Below are 19,082 nucleotides of genomic sequence, written 5' to 3'. Positions count from 1 at the left end.
ACATAGAGAAAATAAATTCCCTTTGATCTCAATTCTTAGAAATACATGAATTAATATATAATGTAGATTAAATGTTATAGAATAAATATATAAAAAAAACAATAGAATAAATTTATAAAAAAAATTATATATAAAAGGAAGTCTTGTGTATAAAATCGATGTTAGAATATATGGGTTTAAAAAAGGAATGGATTAGGAGTGTAAGGAGCATATTTATGCCCCGTGTTTCCGGCGAGCCTTCAGGCTTGCTGGAAACAGACGTTATGAAGCAGTGGTCTAAAGACCACTGCTCCATAACCTTTCCGCCTGCTCTGAGGCGGCGGACAGCAATCAATTTGATTGGGTTGATTGACACCACCTGCTAGCGGCCGGGAATCTGCAGGGGGCAGTATTGCACCAGCAGTTTACAAGAACTGCCAGTGCAATGATAAATGCCGACAGCGTATGCTGTCAGCATTTATCGATGGGCAGCGGACATGATCATTAATAATATTATCATTAATAATATTAAAATATCTGATCTATTAAAAAAAAATCTACACTATATTATAAACTGTATCTATTCATTATGTAAAAAAGGGATTTAAATCTAGCTCAGCATTTAAACCTTCTAGTTGAAGGGTGCCAAATTCATGAATTAAACTTGCTTCCTGATATAGTAACTTTCTCTCATAATCTCCACCCCTCCAATCCTTAGATACCTTCTTTTTTTTTATGCCCCAAAATGTAAAACCCTTTGTGTCTTGATTATGTATTTCTCTAAAATGCTTTGAAAGCATGTGTCCCTTAAATCCATGTTTAACATTAAATAGGTGCTCCCTGATTCTGTCCCTCAGAGTCCTTTGGGTTTGTCCCAAATACTGTTTGTTACATGGGCATTGGATTATATATATATATGATCCCTTTATCTGAACATCTTATTGTTTCTTTAATATTGAATTTAAAGTTTTGCGTGGTTGATACAATTTATTTTATTTTCTCACTGTACTTACATGAAACACAGCTGTAGCAGGGAATGAAACCTCTCACCAAATTCCCTTGTAAATTACAAGTACCAGAATTTTGTTTTTTCTTTAATTCACTGGGTGCTAACACATTTTTAAATTTCTGTGCTTTCTTATAAATGATCTGAAGGTATTTTTTAACATGGTCTCCTAGCACATGATCTTTCTTTATTAGGTGCCAATGTTTATTCAAAATACTTTTCATCACTTTATGCTGTTCATTAAATTGGGTGATAAAGGGTACTGATATCTTTGTTGTGATAAAGGGTACTTGATCTTCCCTAATTTTAATTTTCGTTGCAAATAAATTCTCTCTTCTTCTCTTACTGTGTTTTATTGTTTCATCCACTTTTTCCTCACCGGTTATCCCCTTTCAATGAATCTATTTTTTTAAATTTCAGCTTGGATATTGTAATCTTCAGTACTGCTACAATTTTTCCGGATTCTCAAAATTTGCCCCTTGGGGATATTATTCACCCATTTATCCAAGTGGCAGCTTTCCACATGTATGCAATTGTTTGCATCAATTTTCTTAAAGTATGTTTTCGTATTTATTTGATTATTTTCTATATTTATCTCAATATCTAAAAAGTTGATCTCATACAAACCAGTGCAGATCGCAGTAAGTGATAACATAAAGCACATGAATTTGGGAAGCTAAAGGCAGATGTGTTGTTTCAACTGGACAGATATTGTGTAAAGTAGGCGGCTATCTTTCCCTATGAGTAACCTTAGTATTGATATGAAGGCTTTCAAGGAATCTGGGCAACTTTTTTGAGGTAATATAACCACCATATTTCTTTTTTTGGACAGGGATACTTATTTTTACCAATATATTTTCTATTTTTTATTTTTCTCTTTTATTTTCTTTTGTTTATTTATATGTGTATTTGAATAATCATTTATATACAGTGTTTTTAAATATTAATTGCTTTCATCATTTATTTTCAAATGTTTTTAATATGAATTGCATTTTACCATATTGATTTATGTGATTGCTTTTAGCGCTCTTTTTCACCTTATTTTTAAAAAGGTTGATTTTTCAACCATGCGAGCAAAGGAATTGAAGAACTTTGTTTGTATGTTCCTGAGCCATCTGAAAAGAATCCAGAATGTCGATTAGCAACAAGCTACTGCAATTCCCAGATCTCTACCAACTGACAGAAGAGCTCCTAGAACATATGAAGATCCTTGGTGCTGTTGCCAGATCAAAAGTGAGCAACAACGCTACAAATTTGTAATGCCTGTTCTGAAATGCAAACTTTAGGAATTTTGTATGATCCCTGTGAATAGGGATATTCAAATGGGCATCTTTAAAGTTTATAGTAGACCTAAATTGAACCTCCTGCATTAAAGGTTGTATAGTGCATGTAGTCTCCATTTTGAAAGTTGGAACTTTCAGAAGTTTGTTCAGTTTTTTAATCCAAAATAGGCCTGTAAGTCACTTCTTTCTTTGGAACACTGAAAATATTTTAATAGATTCTATTAAAATACGGGGACTGGAGTAATCAATACCATAGCTTCATGTTCTGGTACACATGCCAAGAAAGCACTGGCCTTTAATTGATCTTTTGGGATATGAGACAGGAGGAATCTTCATTGAGGAGGGCAAGACTGAAAGTGTATGCAGTACCCCAGGGAAATTAAGTTCAGCAGTCAAGGAACTTGAAATTATTTTTCCCAAGCCTCTTGAAAAGGTCTAAATTGGGGGCTGCATCTTCATGTAGATATGGAGGAAGGGGCATGCTTTTTGGTCTGTTTTGACTTAGACCAAGATGAATCAGGCTTCCACGTGGCATTAGAGGTGTCTGACTTTTCAGACACTGAAGAGGAGGATCTTTGCATCTAAAGATTAACTCTGTTGCTACCCTGCAGTTACAGTCCTCTAAACTTGTAGCGGCAACGTTGGGATCACCCTCACTCTCTGGGTCCCTGGCTATCGGTGAAAGCGTTTCTTTATTTACTACATCTGAGAGCATTAGAGGAAGAGTATCATTGACTAGACGGCAGCCCCAATATGAGCAATGTATAGACTCATCCTCATTTGAGCAGAAGGGCAAATACTTACTCTGTATGCGATTTCAGTAAGATACATTTTGCTATTATTTCAGGATTGGGAAATATTTTTGGCAGAGTGGAGCAACATGCCTTGGTGTCCATGGGATTACCAATTCCATCACAGATGTGATAATGGTTCAGCTTTTTTGGCATATGGAAGAGATCCGCTGGAGGAGACAGCCGAATCCCCATTTAGCTACTGGCATTGCCTGAACTGTAGTCTCCCAGCTCACACTACAAGCTGTTACATACCCCATTGTTTTATATAATATTTACTCAGCACTTTACTTTTAGTTCTGAACACTTGTTTCACAGGTATTCTTATCTTTTTTCTTGCTTTTAGTGATACATATACTGACATGTAAAACTTATGTTAAAAAGCTCATCTTCCTTACAGTGTGAATTTGAGGGTGGCTAGTCTCAGAATTTCAAAAACTTTTACACTTGAGTTAGAATGGTAGATCATCTGCATTATATCATCTATAGTCTTTATATCACTTGTACATCAAAGGAATGAGATCAGTAGCGGACCTAGTCATTAGAGGGCCCTGGTGCAAGGTTTTTTAACTCAGTAGTAAGCAATTGTGCTCTGTATAATGATTTTGAAGATAATTAGATCGACCTGCACTTATAAAAGGCTCCTCTGCATTAAGATTGCACACATTCTGCACACTCCTATGCACACATGCTGCACCAATGGTAGTTCTTCCCTGGATGAGATACAAAATTTGTCTAATTTTAAAAGGGTTCTGTTAACCATAGTAGCAGTATACGTTGGTTTTTTTTTTTTTCTTTTAGGCAGCTAAAGAGTGTTATTTGGTTAGTTAAAAATTAATCCCAGACTTATTGGTAGGTGCATGTAAATATTATTTTGATGCCGAACTGCCCCCTTCTATCCTGTTTGATAAAACGTTTAAAGGCAATGTATTATAGATTTCATTCTGTTATACTACTCTCAACAGATTTTCAATTTATTAATTTAAGTTGACAATCTTACCTCACGTAGATAAGCTCTTTGGTTCTTAAACAATTGTTCGCCTAGATTACGAGTGGCGCACAAACTGTAGCACAAATGCGCTATGGGTTTTTTTCTTCTCGGAAATAATATTTAATAACATAAGGACTGGTGAGGCTAGAGAGGCTGAAGATGCTCTAGGGAGCAGACAAAAAAACCAATGGCGCACTTGCGCTACAATTTTCTCGCCACTCGTAATCTAGGCGATAGTTTGTTATGAGCTTAGTTTATTATAGTTGAAAAAATGTAAATATTGAGATATCACTGGTAATCTTCCTGTACTTCTGTACTGATCTTTTCACTTATGTTGTTAGTAACAATACTGCAATTGCTCATGTTTAGTAGCGGTACTGTCCTTTTTTAAAGGAATGGTAGTCCAAATTGCACATAGCACTGTCCACCTTTGGAAAAAATGGAGTTATGGGAGACTATTCTAGAGGGCAAAAGAAACATGTTTTTAAACTTGTCTGAGGGAATAAAGGAAACTTCTGACTTGTTCCATTCATAGTGAATTAGGTCGTAAACCGTATCAGGAACAGGGAATTTAGATGGCTCTTTGGGGTATCTTAAAGAACTTATCAATCTTTGTCACTGATCGTTTGTCTGCAGATAGAGGGTCCTTAACCTCCAAGCAATCAAAACTTCCCCTAAGAAAGCATGTATGGGCTCCAACCAATAATTAAAGGTCACATCTTCTGCTATTTCATCAGCTTGGGGTCCTGGGTTCCTGATGACCTGTCTTCAATAGAGGAGAAGCATTATGTTTGTTTTATTCCTGGAAGGTATACAGGGTAACTTGGCAGGTCACTCCTTAGAGATGTCCGAGATGAGCCAAGGTCCTGCGAAAAGTTCTTCTAACCTTTGCATACGTTTTGCGTTTAACTGGTGCGGAGGCATGAGTGAATATATTGTTCCAATGCTGCATGACCTTCCCTAGCATTAGATATAGACTCTGCGTATAACTGTGCGGCATAACTGAGTGGGGGGCACCAACACATCCTTACAGAGAAGGGGCTAAATTATCTGTGGATTCCCCATCCAAATGATCAGCATTATGTCCTACGACTTTAGCTGCACCATTTAGCTCCATAGTGATTAAATATAGTACAGATAGGAAAATATCTAAAATTAGCACAGAAATACAGTATGAGCCACAGAAAGGGAACATGGGTAATACTAAAGTCCCTAGAAGGGAATCAGAAATAATTGGGTAGTGCAAAAATATGTATTTTAAAATATAAAAAATGACAGTTTGAGGTAATAGTTAAATCAACTGAAATTTAAGTAACGCTCCTGTTATAAAGGGTGCTTACCACTTATAATGCTATGAGGAGAACTAGCTGCATGTCAGCAAGATATCCACTGATCAGTGTGGGGAGAGAGTGATAGCTTGCTATTTTAGCGCCAAAAAGTTAACCCCTGAGGCCTGAAACACTGAAAATAGGTGAACAATATGCTCCACGGCTCTAAAAATGTTCATGAACCTGCTGAATATGATGACTGGAGCTGAACATGGTAAATTTAATGAGACATTACTTTAGTTTTATGTAATTTTGTAAAGGTGCCTAAAACTGTATTTAGTGTTATCTGGTGTATGTGACTAGGGGGCCAATTCTATAAAAAAGTCGCCAGTCTAGGCATGGTTTTTCACGCCGACACTCACAGGGGCAGCCCTCATAGAATTCTATTTTAAAAAATGGCTGTTTCTATGAGTGGCGAGATATCTCCCGTAGAAATAATAAAACGTAAAAGTTTGCAATGGAGGACGAAGTACAGGGGGAGACCACAACGTATGTTTAAAATGTAATCTTACGCCTAAGACAAATCAAACCACGCTGATTTCAGTGCACTATATTTTAATTCCGATGTTACATTAACACATAAATATATATGTATATGTTCATATACTTACCCCCTTTGCTGCGCTTAGGTTCTGTGCCTTGTCTCACGGCATGAGAACGAGGCTCCCATTGGAACCTAAGGAAGTGTGCTCTCGTGAGAGCAATGCTTCCCAGCAATGTGAAAGAGAGGTAGCGCTCACATTGTGCTCAACTTGTAATAACTGCGTACATTAGCGTGCACTGCTATTACTCAGTGGGGCACAAATATCGCTTTTCGCGAAAGCAATATTTTGCTCTCTGCTTGTAATCTAGTCCACACTTTTTTTCCTGAGTATCGTGTGAATGGTTCAATTATTCGTTTTGCATGATTTTTTAAATTACAATTTTCATTGTGCACTTTAGTAATGTATTCATTTCCTTCCCATCCGAAAATGCAGTAAACGAGACTTAGCGAGACACCCTGTTTTAAGGGTGGCTTTTCTATAGTTCCACCAGGGAAATAGAAGGACTGGCAAGCATTCTTAGAGAGAGCTTTTTAGAATTGGGCTCTTATTTCCTAAGCTATATAAAACATATGTGCATGATCATGCTAATAGCCTGAAACTATGAAGCTGCAAAGTACTTGCCTGTCTGCACCTTCGTCTGCCGTACTCCTTAGCTGCAGAAGACGGCTTCCAGTAAACGAGCCTATCTGAGGCAGTGCAAGTACAGTGCCAAGGGTTTGTCAAGGAGCAACACACTGTATACCAGGGAATTGGCGCACATGCAGACATTTCACCTGGGAGGCTAATGGCAACTGGGGGAAGATTTTTACTGCCTGGCTGAACTCCTGTCCACTCCTCTGCCCTGTTTGTAGAGTCTGTGAGGAAAACAGTCTCATTCCCCTTCTGCAGGGCGAGGGGTCCTCGGGATTCATATCAAAAGGTGGACCCCCGGAGGACATATGGTCCTTATCTGCACTTAGAAATGGATGTGCATGATGACCTCGGATTGACACACCCATGATAGGGTTAAAGTAATTATTTGCTGGGAATGAAGTTGGGAATTCTTTCTCTAGATTTGTTTATTTCCCACATTTCAGGGAAATTTGTATTAATTCGGCGATTCCCCCTGCTACAATCTGGGATTGTTTGGCGAACTAGTTGGCAGAACTTACAAGGCTTCAAAGGAAGTGCGGTTACATCACCCCTTAATCTCAGGTCCCTTAGCAGCTACAGATGATCAACACCCTCATATAAAAGAGAATTGCATGGTGGTCTTGAAAAGCATCAGCCCCCTAAAAATAAAAAAAATAAAAAATCTATAGTTTGTATAGAACCACAAAAAAATTTTTTTGACTATATAGCCAGGTGCTCACGATAGTGAGAGTGATTACATGTCGAAAAATTTGCTTTTATTTCTACTCCTATACTGGTCCCTCTTTCAAATTTAGATACCCCTCATAACAATTGAGCAAGGTGATCTCAGAAGTAACAGTGGTCATCTGGTTGTTTTTCAATGTTGTTTACTAAAATCTACACTTTTTAACATATTTTGTTGCAGTCTTCTCGTGTGCAATAAACTATAAATATAATAATGGTATATTCCAAATATGCTGGGCCTGCTGGGAAAAAACCCCATATATAATATGTGTGGGTAACTCACTGAACTATGACTTAAAGAGACACTGAACCCAAATTTATTCTTTTGTGATTCAAATAGAGCATGTAATTTTAAGCAACTTTCTAATTTACTCCTATTATCAATTTTTCTTCGTTCTCTTGCTATCTTTATTTGAAAAAGAAGGCATCTAAGCTTTTTTTATGGTTCAACTCTGGACAGCACATTTTTATTGGTGGATGAATTTATCTACCAATCTGCAAGGACAACCCAGGTTGTTCACCAAAAATGGGCCGGCATCTAAACTTACATTCTTGCATTTCAAATAAAGATACCAAGAAAATTTGATAATAGGAGTAAAGTTGCTTAAAATTTCATGCTCTATCGGAAACACGAAAGAAAAAATTTGGGTTCAGTGTCCCTTTTAATATAGTCTTTAATTTTAAAGGGCCATAATAGTTGAAAAATTGCATGCTCTAATTTGTTACAGCATGTCATTTTACAACTATTTACCCTATACTACTATGTGTTTAACCCCTGTGTTCAACACATTTTCACGCTGGAAATCGACACACTTTACAGTATACACCATTATATACGCATACATAGTATACAAGATAGATATATATGTGATGTTTATTGCTTTAACTAAAATGTTACACATCTGTAAACTTTGGGCTTGGTTAGGAGTCTGAAAATCAGCATAATGTTATTTAAAACAAAAGAGAAAGTACAATAAATAGTATGGAACATGCCTGCATTGCATAGATATGCATACATGATGAAAAACAATCCTCGGTCTCTTCCCCCCCCCCCCCCCTTATATTCTGTGATAATGCTGGATACTCTTGATCTTCTGTTTTAAGATGATACTTGTAGGCTTAGGGGTTAGGTAAAATAAAGGTCACTTTTGGACCTCTTACTGATTATAAGAAAAAGAAAAGGCTACATCTGGACCATTTATTATATATATTAATAGATGAGGTAGAAAAAGACCTTCAATCGAATAAAGGAGTAAGGGACGGACATTTTGAAATTAATCGCTAAAAAATAGCAATGGAAAGCAACCAAAATTTTGAATATATATGTAATAAATTTTAGTTATATAATGCAGTATATCTCGGTCTTGAGGATATTGTTAGAGATATATCCGTATTTTGAAGAAACAAACCGTTGTATTAAAAACTGTTATGCAGGGAATAAGCAGACTATGTTGCAAAGGGAAAAAAAAGTGCCCCAATGCAATCTAGTCAGTTTATGTCTAAGGCCTCAGCCACCAGCAACCAGACCCAAGTTTCACTAAGATAAAGTGATATGTGGCCTACTATTATAGGGATGTCAATTAGGGCCAAGTCTGATTATTTAAGTAAAGCTATTATTTCCCTGTCCATTTCTCTGTTGCAATGATAATGAACATAAAGGTATATTATAGAAATTGTTCATCTATATTTGATGTCTGTGGAGAAGTCTGCGGTGCTGAGAAAAACATCAAACTTTAACAGAACAGGTGAGAATATTTATATTTAAAACTGGGGAGGTTATATTTGAGAAAGAAATCTGACCGCTGAAAAAAAGCCAATTCCAAACATATTTAAGAATTAAAGATGGGCGTGTGGTGCTTCTGCCACTCCACTTATTCTCAAGCCCAGAGCAGAAACCTGGAGGACCACATAAGCCATAAATGGGTCAGGTAACCTAGGTAAAACGTGATGAAAGAGTTTGCTTCTAATTTCTTTTGGAAAAGGATAAGGTGGCTTAATTACAGTCTCTGTAGGAAGCCAATGAGAAATATCAATTATTGCAATTGGTATGTATACAGTCCATTACATCAGTCCACGTATCCAGATAAACACAGGTTCTTTTTCTAGAAATGATTATATGAGAATATGACAAATCCTCTATTATATGAATTTTATTGCCATCGTAAAATCTTTGCTTATCTGCCTGTGATGTTGGGAATAAATCAATGAAACACAGTTTTATTGGATGTTGAGCAGTAGAAGTTCCTTTCATGAGTTGAGGTGGTTTGTCAGCCTGTGAGTCATATAAAAAGAAAAAACATCTTAATAGTGTCCCTTGATATGAGATATCAATAAAGATATCATCTTTAGACAAAGATGCTGTATAGTATTATATACAGGTAGCCCTCAGTTTACGCCAGGGTTAGGTTCCAGAAGGAATGGTTATAAATCGAAACCGTTGTTGTAAATTGAAACCCAGTTTATAATGTAAGTCAATGGGAAGTGAGGGAGTTAGGTTTCAGGCCCCTATCAATATTAACACCCGTGACCTAATACATTATTTTTAAAGCTTTGAAATGAAGACTTTAAATGCTAAACAGCATTATAAACCTAATAAAATAATCACACAACACAGAATATATAATTAAACTAAGTTAAATGAACAAAAACATTTGCTAAACAGCATTATAAACTTAATAAAATAATCACACAACATAGACTTTACTTGCATTTTTCTGCAAACAATTCTTTCTATGCATTCCAATCTGGACTGATTTATAGACGGGAAGATCTTGTTCCTATGAAAGCTGCTCGATAGCTCAGGTCTAGTTATACTGATTAATTTTAGCTTGCTTGACTTGCATATCTTTGCTGCAACACAAGCGGACAGCTCCACCTACTCCACCTATTTTACTCAATGCACTGCTTCTCAATGCTTTTTAATAGCAGTCACATGACTGGAAAAAAAGGTTGTTATTCTGAAACCGTGCAAATTGAACCGTTGTAAACTGAGGGCCACCTGTGTGTGTGTGTATATATATATATATATATATATATAGAGAGAGAGAGAGAGAGAGAGAGAGAGATAATGTACTGTATATATTAATACATAATACATTATAATATATGAATTATAATCAGCAGATTACCAAGATTTCTTCATGCATGGATAAGCATAGCATCCTCCCTGGATCACAGCTTGGACCTACCCCTCCCCTTACTTTCTTTGTAAAAAAAAAAAAATTTTAGACCATGTACTATTTTAGTTGCCCTTCTTTGAAAATATTCCATAGAATAGAAAAAAATATAAGAATTCTTTACATTTCTGTTCCTTTTATTACAGATGATCGTGAAACTGCATCTCCTGTGGCTGAAGAGGTTTCTTTTGAGAGTGCCCTGAATAGATTTGCAGATTTCTGCTCGTTGGCAAAAGTTAAATCCTACCAAGTAAATGATTTCCTCAAACACAATGAAGTTAAACGTTTTCTAAATGCTCTGACCAAAATTAAAGGTAATCTGTTGCATTTAATTAGCATTTTTGGTGGGGGGCTGAAAAACAACTTTTTTTTGTAATTAAAACAATGCAGTCCCATCTTATTTTGATAGTAATGTACATGTATAAAAATTGTATTGAACTAATCTCCAGGTAAACGTATATGCAGCATATGTTATTCAGCCTGTTTTCTCCAAAGGACTGGAGTCTCTCACCCCCCTCCTTCAGATTGAAGCTTGTTATTTACATTTATAACCCTGCCAGGTGCCGTGCATTCACACAGCTTAGGAATGTTAAAGAGTGGTAAAGTTTGAACAGTAAGCTTTTTTTACATAGAAAAGCATGTTAATAAAATTGTTGTATTTCAGTAACAGATTCTTAACATAAACTGCAGCACAAGCTCTGTCTGCATAAGAGTGAGCGATTGCTGCAGCTGTTTTTTATTATTACTCAGTAGAAGTTAGTTTTAATGATGTTTAGTAGTCCAGTGTTTAATGTCCCTTTTAATAATCATAGTAGTACAAACCAGAAAATTGTCCTAATTTTTGTCCCTGTTTACGTCAGGTTAGACCACTCTTGGGTCATTGATTGTAATATATATATATATATATATATATATATATATATATATATATATATATATATATATATATATATAAAAGATACAGGGATTATATAAGGGTGTGGTCCTTTAAGGACCTTATGTAGTCAGAACTGCATAATAAAACAAAAATAATACTATATAATCTGAGATAAAAATATTATAGAATGATGTAAGGTAAATATTATAGGGAATATATAAGGTAAAGGTTACTTATGAACCTTTTAATAACAAAATTAACAGAACTGGATTTTAAACTGGTATATAAGATCTGTACCGTGCAAGTATTAAAGTCTATCAAAAAATAAAAAGGGAAACGTTGATAACGTGATATCAAACTTGGAGGAGCTTAGCCATGATGTTGAATAAATCTTAAAAAATGAAAGTAGATATATATTCACAGATATATATTTATATAGTATATAACATTGCTCCATCTGCTATGTCATTACAGCCATCTAATTTACAGAAGGTGAATTGAACTTAATATTGTCTAAACTAAAGTGATCTTACTATTACGTAAAGAGGGCAATAAGCAGCCATGAAAATAAAAGTGATGTGTTATAAACTAGATAGATGGACATAGAAATATACATATACGTCTTAAAACAATTCCCTATATAATATATAATGTAATGATATTTTAATATGTTTACCAATATCTGTCTCTTGCCTACGGTTTTGGCCATCAACCGCAGTTCAAGATTGTAATTGTTACATTACATAAAGGCCAGTAAAGTAGCAGGGCTTATGAAAAATAAAAATAATATAGCCCTGCCTATAAAAGTTAGTGCAAATTCAACCCTCACTAATCAGATTGGCAAGCAATTCATAGGTAACTATCTTAAGTAAAGACTACTAATTGCATGTTTAAAACAATATGGATAATATATAAACCATGTTTTGCTTCATATAAAGCAGAAAATAAAAATTTTCAGACATGCAAGCAAAATTTCAAACTTCAAAACTACCATAACTAGGGACACTGATCATGAATTCTCTCTAGCCCATAACAAGCTGTAAGGTTCTTCTCAATTGTTATAATAGGATTTGAAGAGTCAACTGGTTCAGCAGTTCCTACGCAGTACAAATTAGGGTCATGTAGCTTTAGATTAGTTGTAGATGTTGGCAGGCAATATATATAAAGTTATTACTGAGAAAGTCATTTGGCAGATAAGCAGGCTATAGAATTTTGACCATGGGACGTACCATTGTTTCTTGGAGAGTCAGACAGTTTTGTTTCAGGAGCTTGTGATAAGCGGTTACATGACTCTTATAACTGACCTGTACCCTTAAAGGGACACTAAACCCAACTTTTTTCTTTCATGATTCTGATAGAGCATGCAATTTTAAGCAACTTCATTCTCTTGGTATCTTTATTTGAAAAGCAAGAATGTAAGTTTAGATGTCGGACTATTTTTGGTGAACAACCTGGGTTGTTCTTGCTGATTAGTGGATAAATTCACCCACCAATAAACAAGTGCTGTCCAGAGTTCTGAACCAAAAATTGTCTGGCTGAGTCCTTAGCTTAGATGCCTTCTTTTTTAAACAAAGATAGCAAGAGAACGAAGAAAATTTGATAATAGGAGTAAATTAAAAAGTTGCTTAAAATTGCATGGTCTATCTGATTTACGAAAGAAAAATTTTTTGGTTCAGTCTCCCTTTAAATTGTCGTAAGTCCCTGGTGAATTCTTCAGTATGGGTATATAAGGATAATTTACAGGTGAGATCTTATATTCGTGGTGCCCTTTCATCTGTATATGGGATTGCTGTGAGCAACCTGCTTTGAGTAATCCTTTGTGAGGGAAAAGTATTGACATTGCGACTGCGTTCATGGTTTGTAAATGGTTGAAAGAAGGAGCTGCCATCTTTTCCGCTCACAGCAGCCTTCTCAAGTGTTGTTGAAATATCTAATGAATCATGAGCTGTATTGTGAAGCATATGTTGTTTTAGAGAGTGGTTGCCTTTAGTGATATCAGGATATAGTGGAGTTTGCTCTTTGAGCATGAGGTTCAGCCAGTCCCTCTCAGGTTGTTCTCCAATGCTGTACTGTGAACTTATCCCCAGGGTGCTCGTGAAGGTAAGCCCACTGTTAATTCTACACAACAGATAGTCTGAGTGCATTTTTTTTCAAGTAGATTAAGGAAGATATTTTCCAGTTTCAGAAAATAGCCATTCAAGCATTGCAATAGGTCCTCGGTCTGCATGGTTGCATTCATACTAAAGACAAGTGCTGTGAGATCTCAGATGATGTCAGACCTCAAATATATGCGGTGCGATGGGTGCACTTTATAGAAAAAAATCCAAAGGGGGGGGGGGGGAAACGGGACGCTGCCGGGTGAGCCGCCACTCAAGGCCTTGGTTGTCCCATCCTTGGCACGGGGATCATAAATACAACTAATCAGGGCTTGTAACTTTCCTCACAGTAGGGAGTTATAGTTATATTAGTAATTTTGTTGTTGATGTTGTAGAAGATTTCCAAAAATGGTCTGATTAAGAGAATTTCCTCCGGAGCTCTTGGAAACGCCCCCATTATTAACAGTTTTATGTAATTTTTATGTAATAAACTTTCTTTCAAACCCTTGATTCAAATAATCAGTCTGACAATGGTATTTAGTAGAAAAAAAATGTATTTCTTTCTTATGACACGGTGAGTCCACGGGATCATCAATTACTGTTGGGAATATCACTCCTGGCCTGGGAGGAACTTAGAATTCCTTTGCCATGATTGGAGTGGATTGTTCGGTGAGTGGACGCTCACATTCTAGTTTATCCTCTATTCTCATTTCAAGTGTGTATACCGGGAATGGATATTGAGCAGTCAGATTTTCTTCCTGAGGAGTGAATGCTTCTCACAGAGGTGTTCTCCAGATTAATCTTCACATGGGGGTGCTGGAGTTGGAGATGGCAGTACGCCATTTTTTCAATGTTATGTTTAAGTGATTAGCAGGCTGCTCTGCTAAATACCCTGGTGGTTCCTTGAGATTTCGGTCTGATGATTCTCCTTTCATAAGTCTTTGCTCATATCAAATGGGGGCCAGCTGTAGTAGCCTGATGGTTAGCTTAGCTGCCTAGCAAGCGGAAGGTTTGCAGTTCGAAACTAACTGCAGCTATTTTAGTGAGCTACTATATTTTAATAGTTCATGCATAGTTGCAGGGTCTGGTTTTCAGACCTAGCGGAGATGTGTTCTTCCACCATTGGTGGTTATTCCTGAGGAAGGACTTTATAATTCAGGGTCTGTTCTTTCATACAATTTTATTTTCCCTGAAGCTTTTACAAGGAGATTGTTTTGCTTAGTTCTGTCTAAGCGAGAGTTCTGAATAGGTCATTGAGATCATGATTCAGGCTTACAAGTATATTTCCGTTTTTCCTTTTACCATAGGGTATGACGTAAATTCCCTGTTTGGGGGGAACCCATGGACTACTCTTGTAAGTAGGGTCAGGATTCCTAGGAGTTTCGTCCTTCTCCGGGTCGGTCTAGAGGACGGTTTGTCAGTCAGTTTCTGAGTTATCCTTGTTTTACACTAGCGCAGCGAAGGGGATAAGTTGTGCAGCAATGGACAGCAGATTGTAAATGTATATATGTATATGAATATATACATGTATATTTATGTGTTAATATGTGTAAATACACATAACACATAAATATATACAGTATGTATATAAGCATATACTGTAGATATATATTTACAGGGAACACACAGACTGCTATGTAAAGGCACTTTTCAGTGCCATTTTTTCACCAACACCCCATACCTGCCAACTTTAACCCCTCATAACTGCTTTTTGCCATTTTTTTGCTATTATTTTTTTTTTATTATTATAAAAAAAAAAAAATAGAATATTCTTTATTTTGTGGCCAATAAATGGGGTTATTTTGAAAATTAACCAGAGGACTGACCTCTGGTTAATTTTCTGAGAACTAATTGCAAGCTTGCAGTAGCAATAACCAGCCACTTATAATGGCTGGCTGGCTATTTATCACACGGCTGTAAACAGGCGAATTTGCCCGTTTACGAGTGCGCAATCAATTAGTGCCCCACTTGTAATCTAGCCTTAAATGAGCAAATATTGTAATTTGTTCCCTCCGTTAATTAACAAATGTCAGACAAAATATTTGCCAAACAAGAATCATATTTGCATCTGCCTAATATTTATTTTCAACTTTTTATTAAATTGAGAAAACATCTTGTTCATAGAGTATGCATGAATTTTTATTTTGTAATAACGTTTTTGTAAACTAATGAGTGTAATACAAAATAAGTTAAGCCAGGTGAATTTAAAAAGCTCAAAAATATGAGTTTTCTCAAATATGCAAATTACTTGTGTAAAACAACTGGTAAACCCACACGATAATTGTTTTTTGTTTTGGATTTTAATGGCATTGATTATCCCATAAACCTGCCTTCAGCTAGCATAAACAGTGCATCGCAGTAGCATGTGCATTGGTATCCTTTGTTAATATTATGTTATTGTGCCATATGGAAGGTTATTGGTGAACATGCCTGCTTTAGAGAAGGCGGGCAGACAGTTTCTAGGAGCGACCACAATAGTATGTGAATGGTTCTCATTGGCTGCACTGCCTGCTGCTGAAAATAGCTGTTGGCTTGGGGGAGGCCATTGGGGAAAATTGATATAGACAAGTTTTAAAGGTATATTTTTGTTCTAAAAACACTGCTCTTAGCATGTCTTACTTCAGGAACCACTCAAAAGACTCTTAACTGTTTAATTCAGCATTAAAACATTTTATGTTGACTTTCCCTTAAAAACTTTTATTTCCTTCTAAATACAGGGATAGTCCACAGATGCATTCATTACTTGTGGGAATACAGAACCTGGCCACCAGGAGGAGGCAAAGACACCCCAGCCAAAGGCTCAAATACCTCCCCTACTTCCTCCATCATTCTTTGCCTTTCTTTACAGGAGGTTACAGGAAGTTTTTCGGAGTAGTTCCTTAGGATGGGTATAGCCCTTCGGGATGGAACTGGAGTTTTAAGTAGTCTTGTCAGCCTCTCAGTGAGAGCATTAATGAAAGTTAGAGTCTGGAAATACAGGAAGAGTCTTTCTACGAAACCATCCAGACTCATATTAACAGCTCCTATAAGCAATCAGCGTTGAGTGAAGAAAGTAAGCAGCGAAACTCGTCAAGTCCATGTCAGAGGCGCTGCTACTATCTGTCAAACTTGAAGAACTGTGTTGCTGTTCCATGGAATGGATTCCGGTAAGATCGTTTCAATTTTTTACACATGTTAACGATAGAAGACAGGGTCTCAGTGGGACTCCTTTATCTTTATAGAATCAAGGGTTAATATCTCCTGAGGGGGATTATTGAACAGTGGGGTCTTGTTAATCATGTTTGTTATGGGATTTTGACTGCGTATGTGTAGGGGACATTTTGGGCTCATAGGCTGATACGGAACATACAGGTTATAGAGCTGTGCAGTTGTATTAAACTGGCGTGTTTTTCCTTAGCAGGGGCGGTCCTGCATGATGCACTATGTGACTGGGAGTAGTCACGTCTTGTTTTCCGATTCCTGACCGAGTGGCTGTGGAGAAGAGTTAATTCTCTACTTGTATGGGTCATAGGAGGTGGTGAGTGCTCCAGCCATTGGGGGATTAAGCTGCCAGTTGTTTTTTTTTCCAAAAAAAATATTTAGAATTATTGAGGATTCTGATATTCTAGAGGATTTCTCTGATACAGATTTTGATACCTGCGTATGTTGTGAGGAGGCCCGAGTAGCACTGCTGGAACGTAAGGATTTGCCATTAATTTTTATGACAAGACGTGTCGTACCCTTGATGACGGGCAGGACCTGTTTTGGGTAATAGTTAAAGTCTGTTCTTCTATTCTGCTCTAGAGAAGGAGCTCTTTCTAGTTATTCAGGTCCATATATACCGAAGGACAGGCAGGACCTGTCTTAGTTTCTTCTGGATGGGCACTTGATGCTGGATCATATGTGGATGGAGTTGAGCTTTTCATTGTCTTTCTGGTCTAGGTGTCTTTTGGAGTCTTGTCCCAGTACTCTTCACAGTGTCATTACAATTGTCCAATAAGGGGAGGGGTTTCCCATCCTTTTTTGGTCCGATGATTTTTAAGCAGAGCTTATTAGATTTCTTTGGTCAGTGAGAATACATGTTTCTCTTGTAAGGTGTATCCAGTCCATGGGTTCATCCATTATTTGTGGGATATTCTCCTTCCTAACAGGAAGTTGCAAGAGGACACCCACAGCAGAGCTGTCTATATAGCTCCTCCCCTAACTGCCACCCCCAGTCATTCTCTTGCAACTCTCGACAAGAAAGGAAGTATCAAGAGATATGTGGTGACTTGATTATAGTTTTACCTTCAATCAAAAGTTTGTTATTTTTAAACGGTACCGGCGTTGTACTGTTTTACTCTCAGGCAGAAATTAGAAGAAGAATTCTGCCTGGAGGTTTGATGATCTTAGCGGTTTGTAACTAAGGTCCATTGCTGTTCTCAGACATAACTGAAGAATATGGGAAAACTTCAGTTGGGGGAACAGTCTGCAGATTACCTGCTTTGAGGTAGGTTCAGTATTTTTATTTCTAGAGAGATGAATAAGTTCTAGAAAATGCTGACAGAGCCTTGTGTATTTGAGGTAAACCTGATGCAGTAATTTAACAGCAACTGGGATCATGCTTACAAAACAGGGTAATACTCATGTTAATATTCATATTACTTAGTGACAAAACGTTTACATGATTTCATGTATAGGACATTTTTTCTCTGAGGGAGATAAGTCTTTATTTGGGGCCTAGTTTCCACATGGCTAGTCAGATACTCATAGGAGTACTTTCTTAAGGCCCCTCTGGAATCCAGTACATGGTGGGAGGGGCCTATGTTAGCACTCTAACTACGCAGTTTTAATTCAGACTGAGACATCCAGCTTCCCTAGAGGTTTCCTCTGGCATCTGAGGACCATTTCAAAGGGGTTATTTCTGCACAAAATCGTTTTTGAGGGCAGGTAGGAGCCTCAGCAGAGCTGTGGCAAGGTGCTCAATTGACTTTTAACGTTTTTTAAAGTTTTTCAATCCGGTTTGGGGCCTAAGGGGTTAATCATCCATTTGCAAGTGGGTGCAATGTTGCTTTAGTCCCTTACACACACTGTAAAAATTTCATAGATTTTACTGTATTTTTACACTGTTTTGCAGTTTAAGTGCTAGTTTTTTTCTCTTAAAGGCACAGTAACGTTTTTTGTTTAATTGCTGTTTCACCTTTATTAAAGTGTTTTCCAAGCTTGCTTGTCTCATTACTAGTCTGTTAAACATGTCTGACATAGAGGAAACTCCTTGTTCAATATGTTTTGAAGCCATGGTGGAACCCCCTCTTAGAATGTGTACCAAATGTACTGATATTTCTATAAACTATAAAGACCATATTATGGCGCTTAAAGATTTATCTCCAGGGGATTCTCTGACTGAAAAGAGGGAGATTATGCCATCTAGCTCTCCCCATGTGTCAGAACCTATAACTCTCGCTCAAGTGATGCCAAGTACATCTAGCTCGTCTAATTCTTTTACCTTACAGGACATGGCGGCAGTTATGAATGCTACCCTCTCAGAGGTATTCTCCAAACTGCCAGGGCTACAAGGAAAGCGAGACAGCTCTGGGGCTAGAACTAATACAGAGCTTTCTGACGCTTTAATGCCTGTGTCCGATATACCCTCACAATACTCAGAAGCCGAGGCAGGTGAGCTTCTATCTGTGGGT

At 37.0% G+C, this 19,082-nt stretch overlaps 1 protein-coding gene across 1 annotated transcript in view; it reads left to right on the top strand.

Moving 5' to 3' along the window:
* The window catches only part of LOC128660548 (TPR and ankyrin repeat-containing protein 1-like), a 327,764-nt gene that overhangs the window by 64,665 nt on the left and 244,017 nt on the right, over positions 1–19,082 (top strand). The window contains 1 exon segment of the mRNA XM_053714460.1: positions 10,602–10,769. Within this exon segment, the coding sequence (XP_053570435.1) occupies positions 10,602–10,769 (168 nt within the window).

Source organism: Bombina bombina, chromosome 5 (genome assembly GCF_027579735.1).
Source record: "Bombina bombina isolate aBomBom1 chromosome 5, aBomBom1.pri, whole genome shotgun sequence".
Classification (NCBI taxonomy): domain Eukaryota; kingdom Metazoa; phylum Chordata; class Amphibia; order Anura; family Bombinatoridae; genus Bombina; species Bombina bombina.
This window is presented reverse-complemented; position numbering and strand designations above follow the sequence as displayed.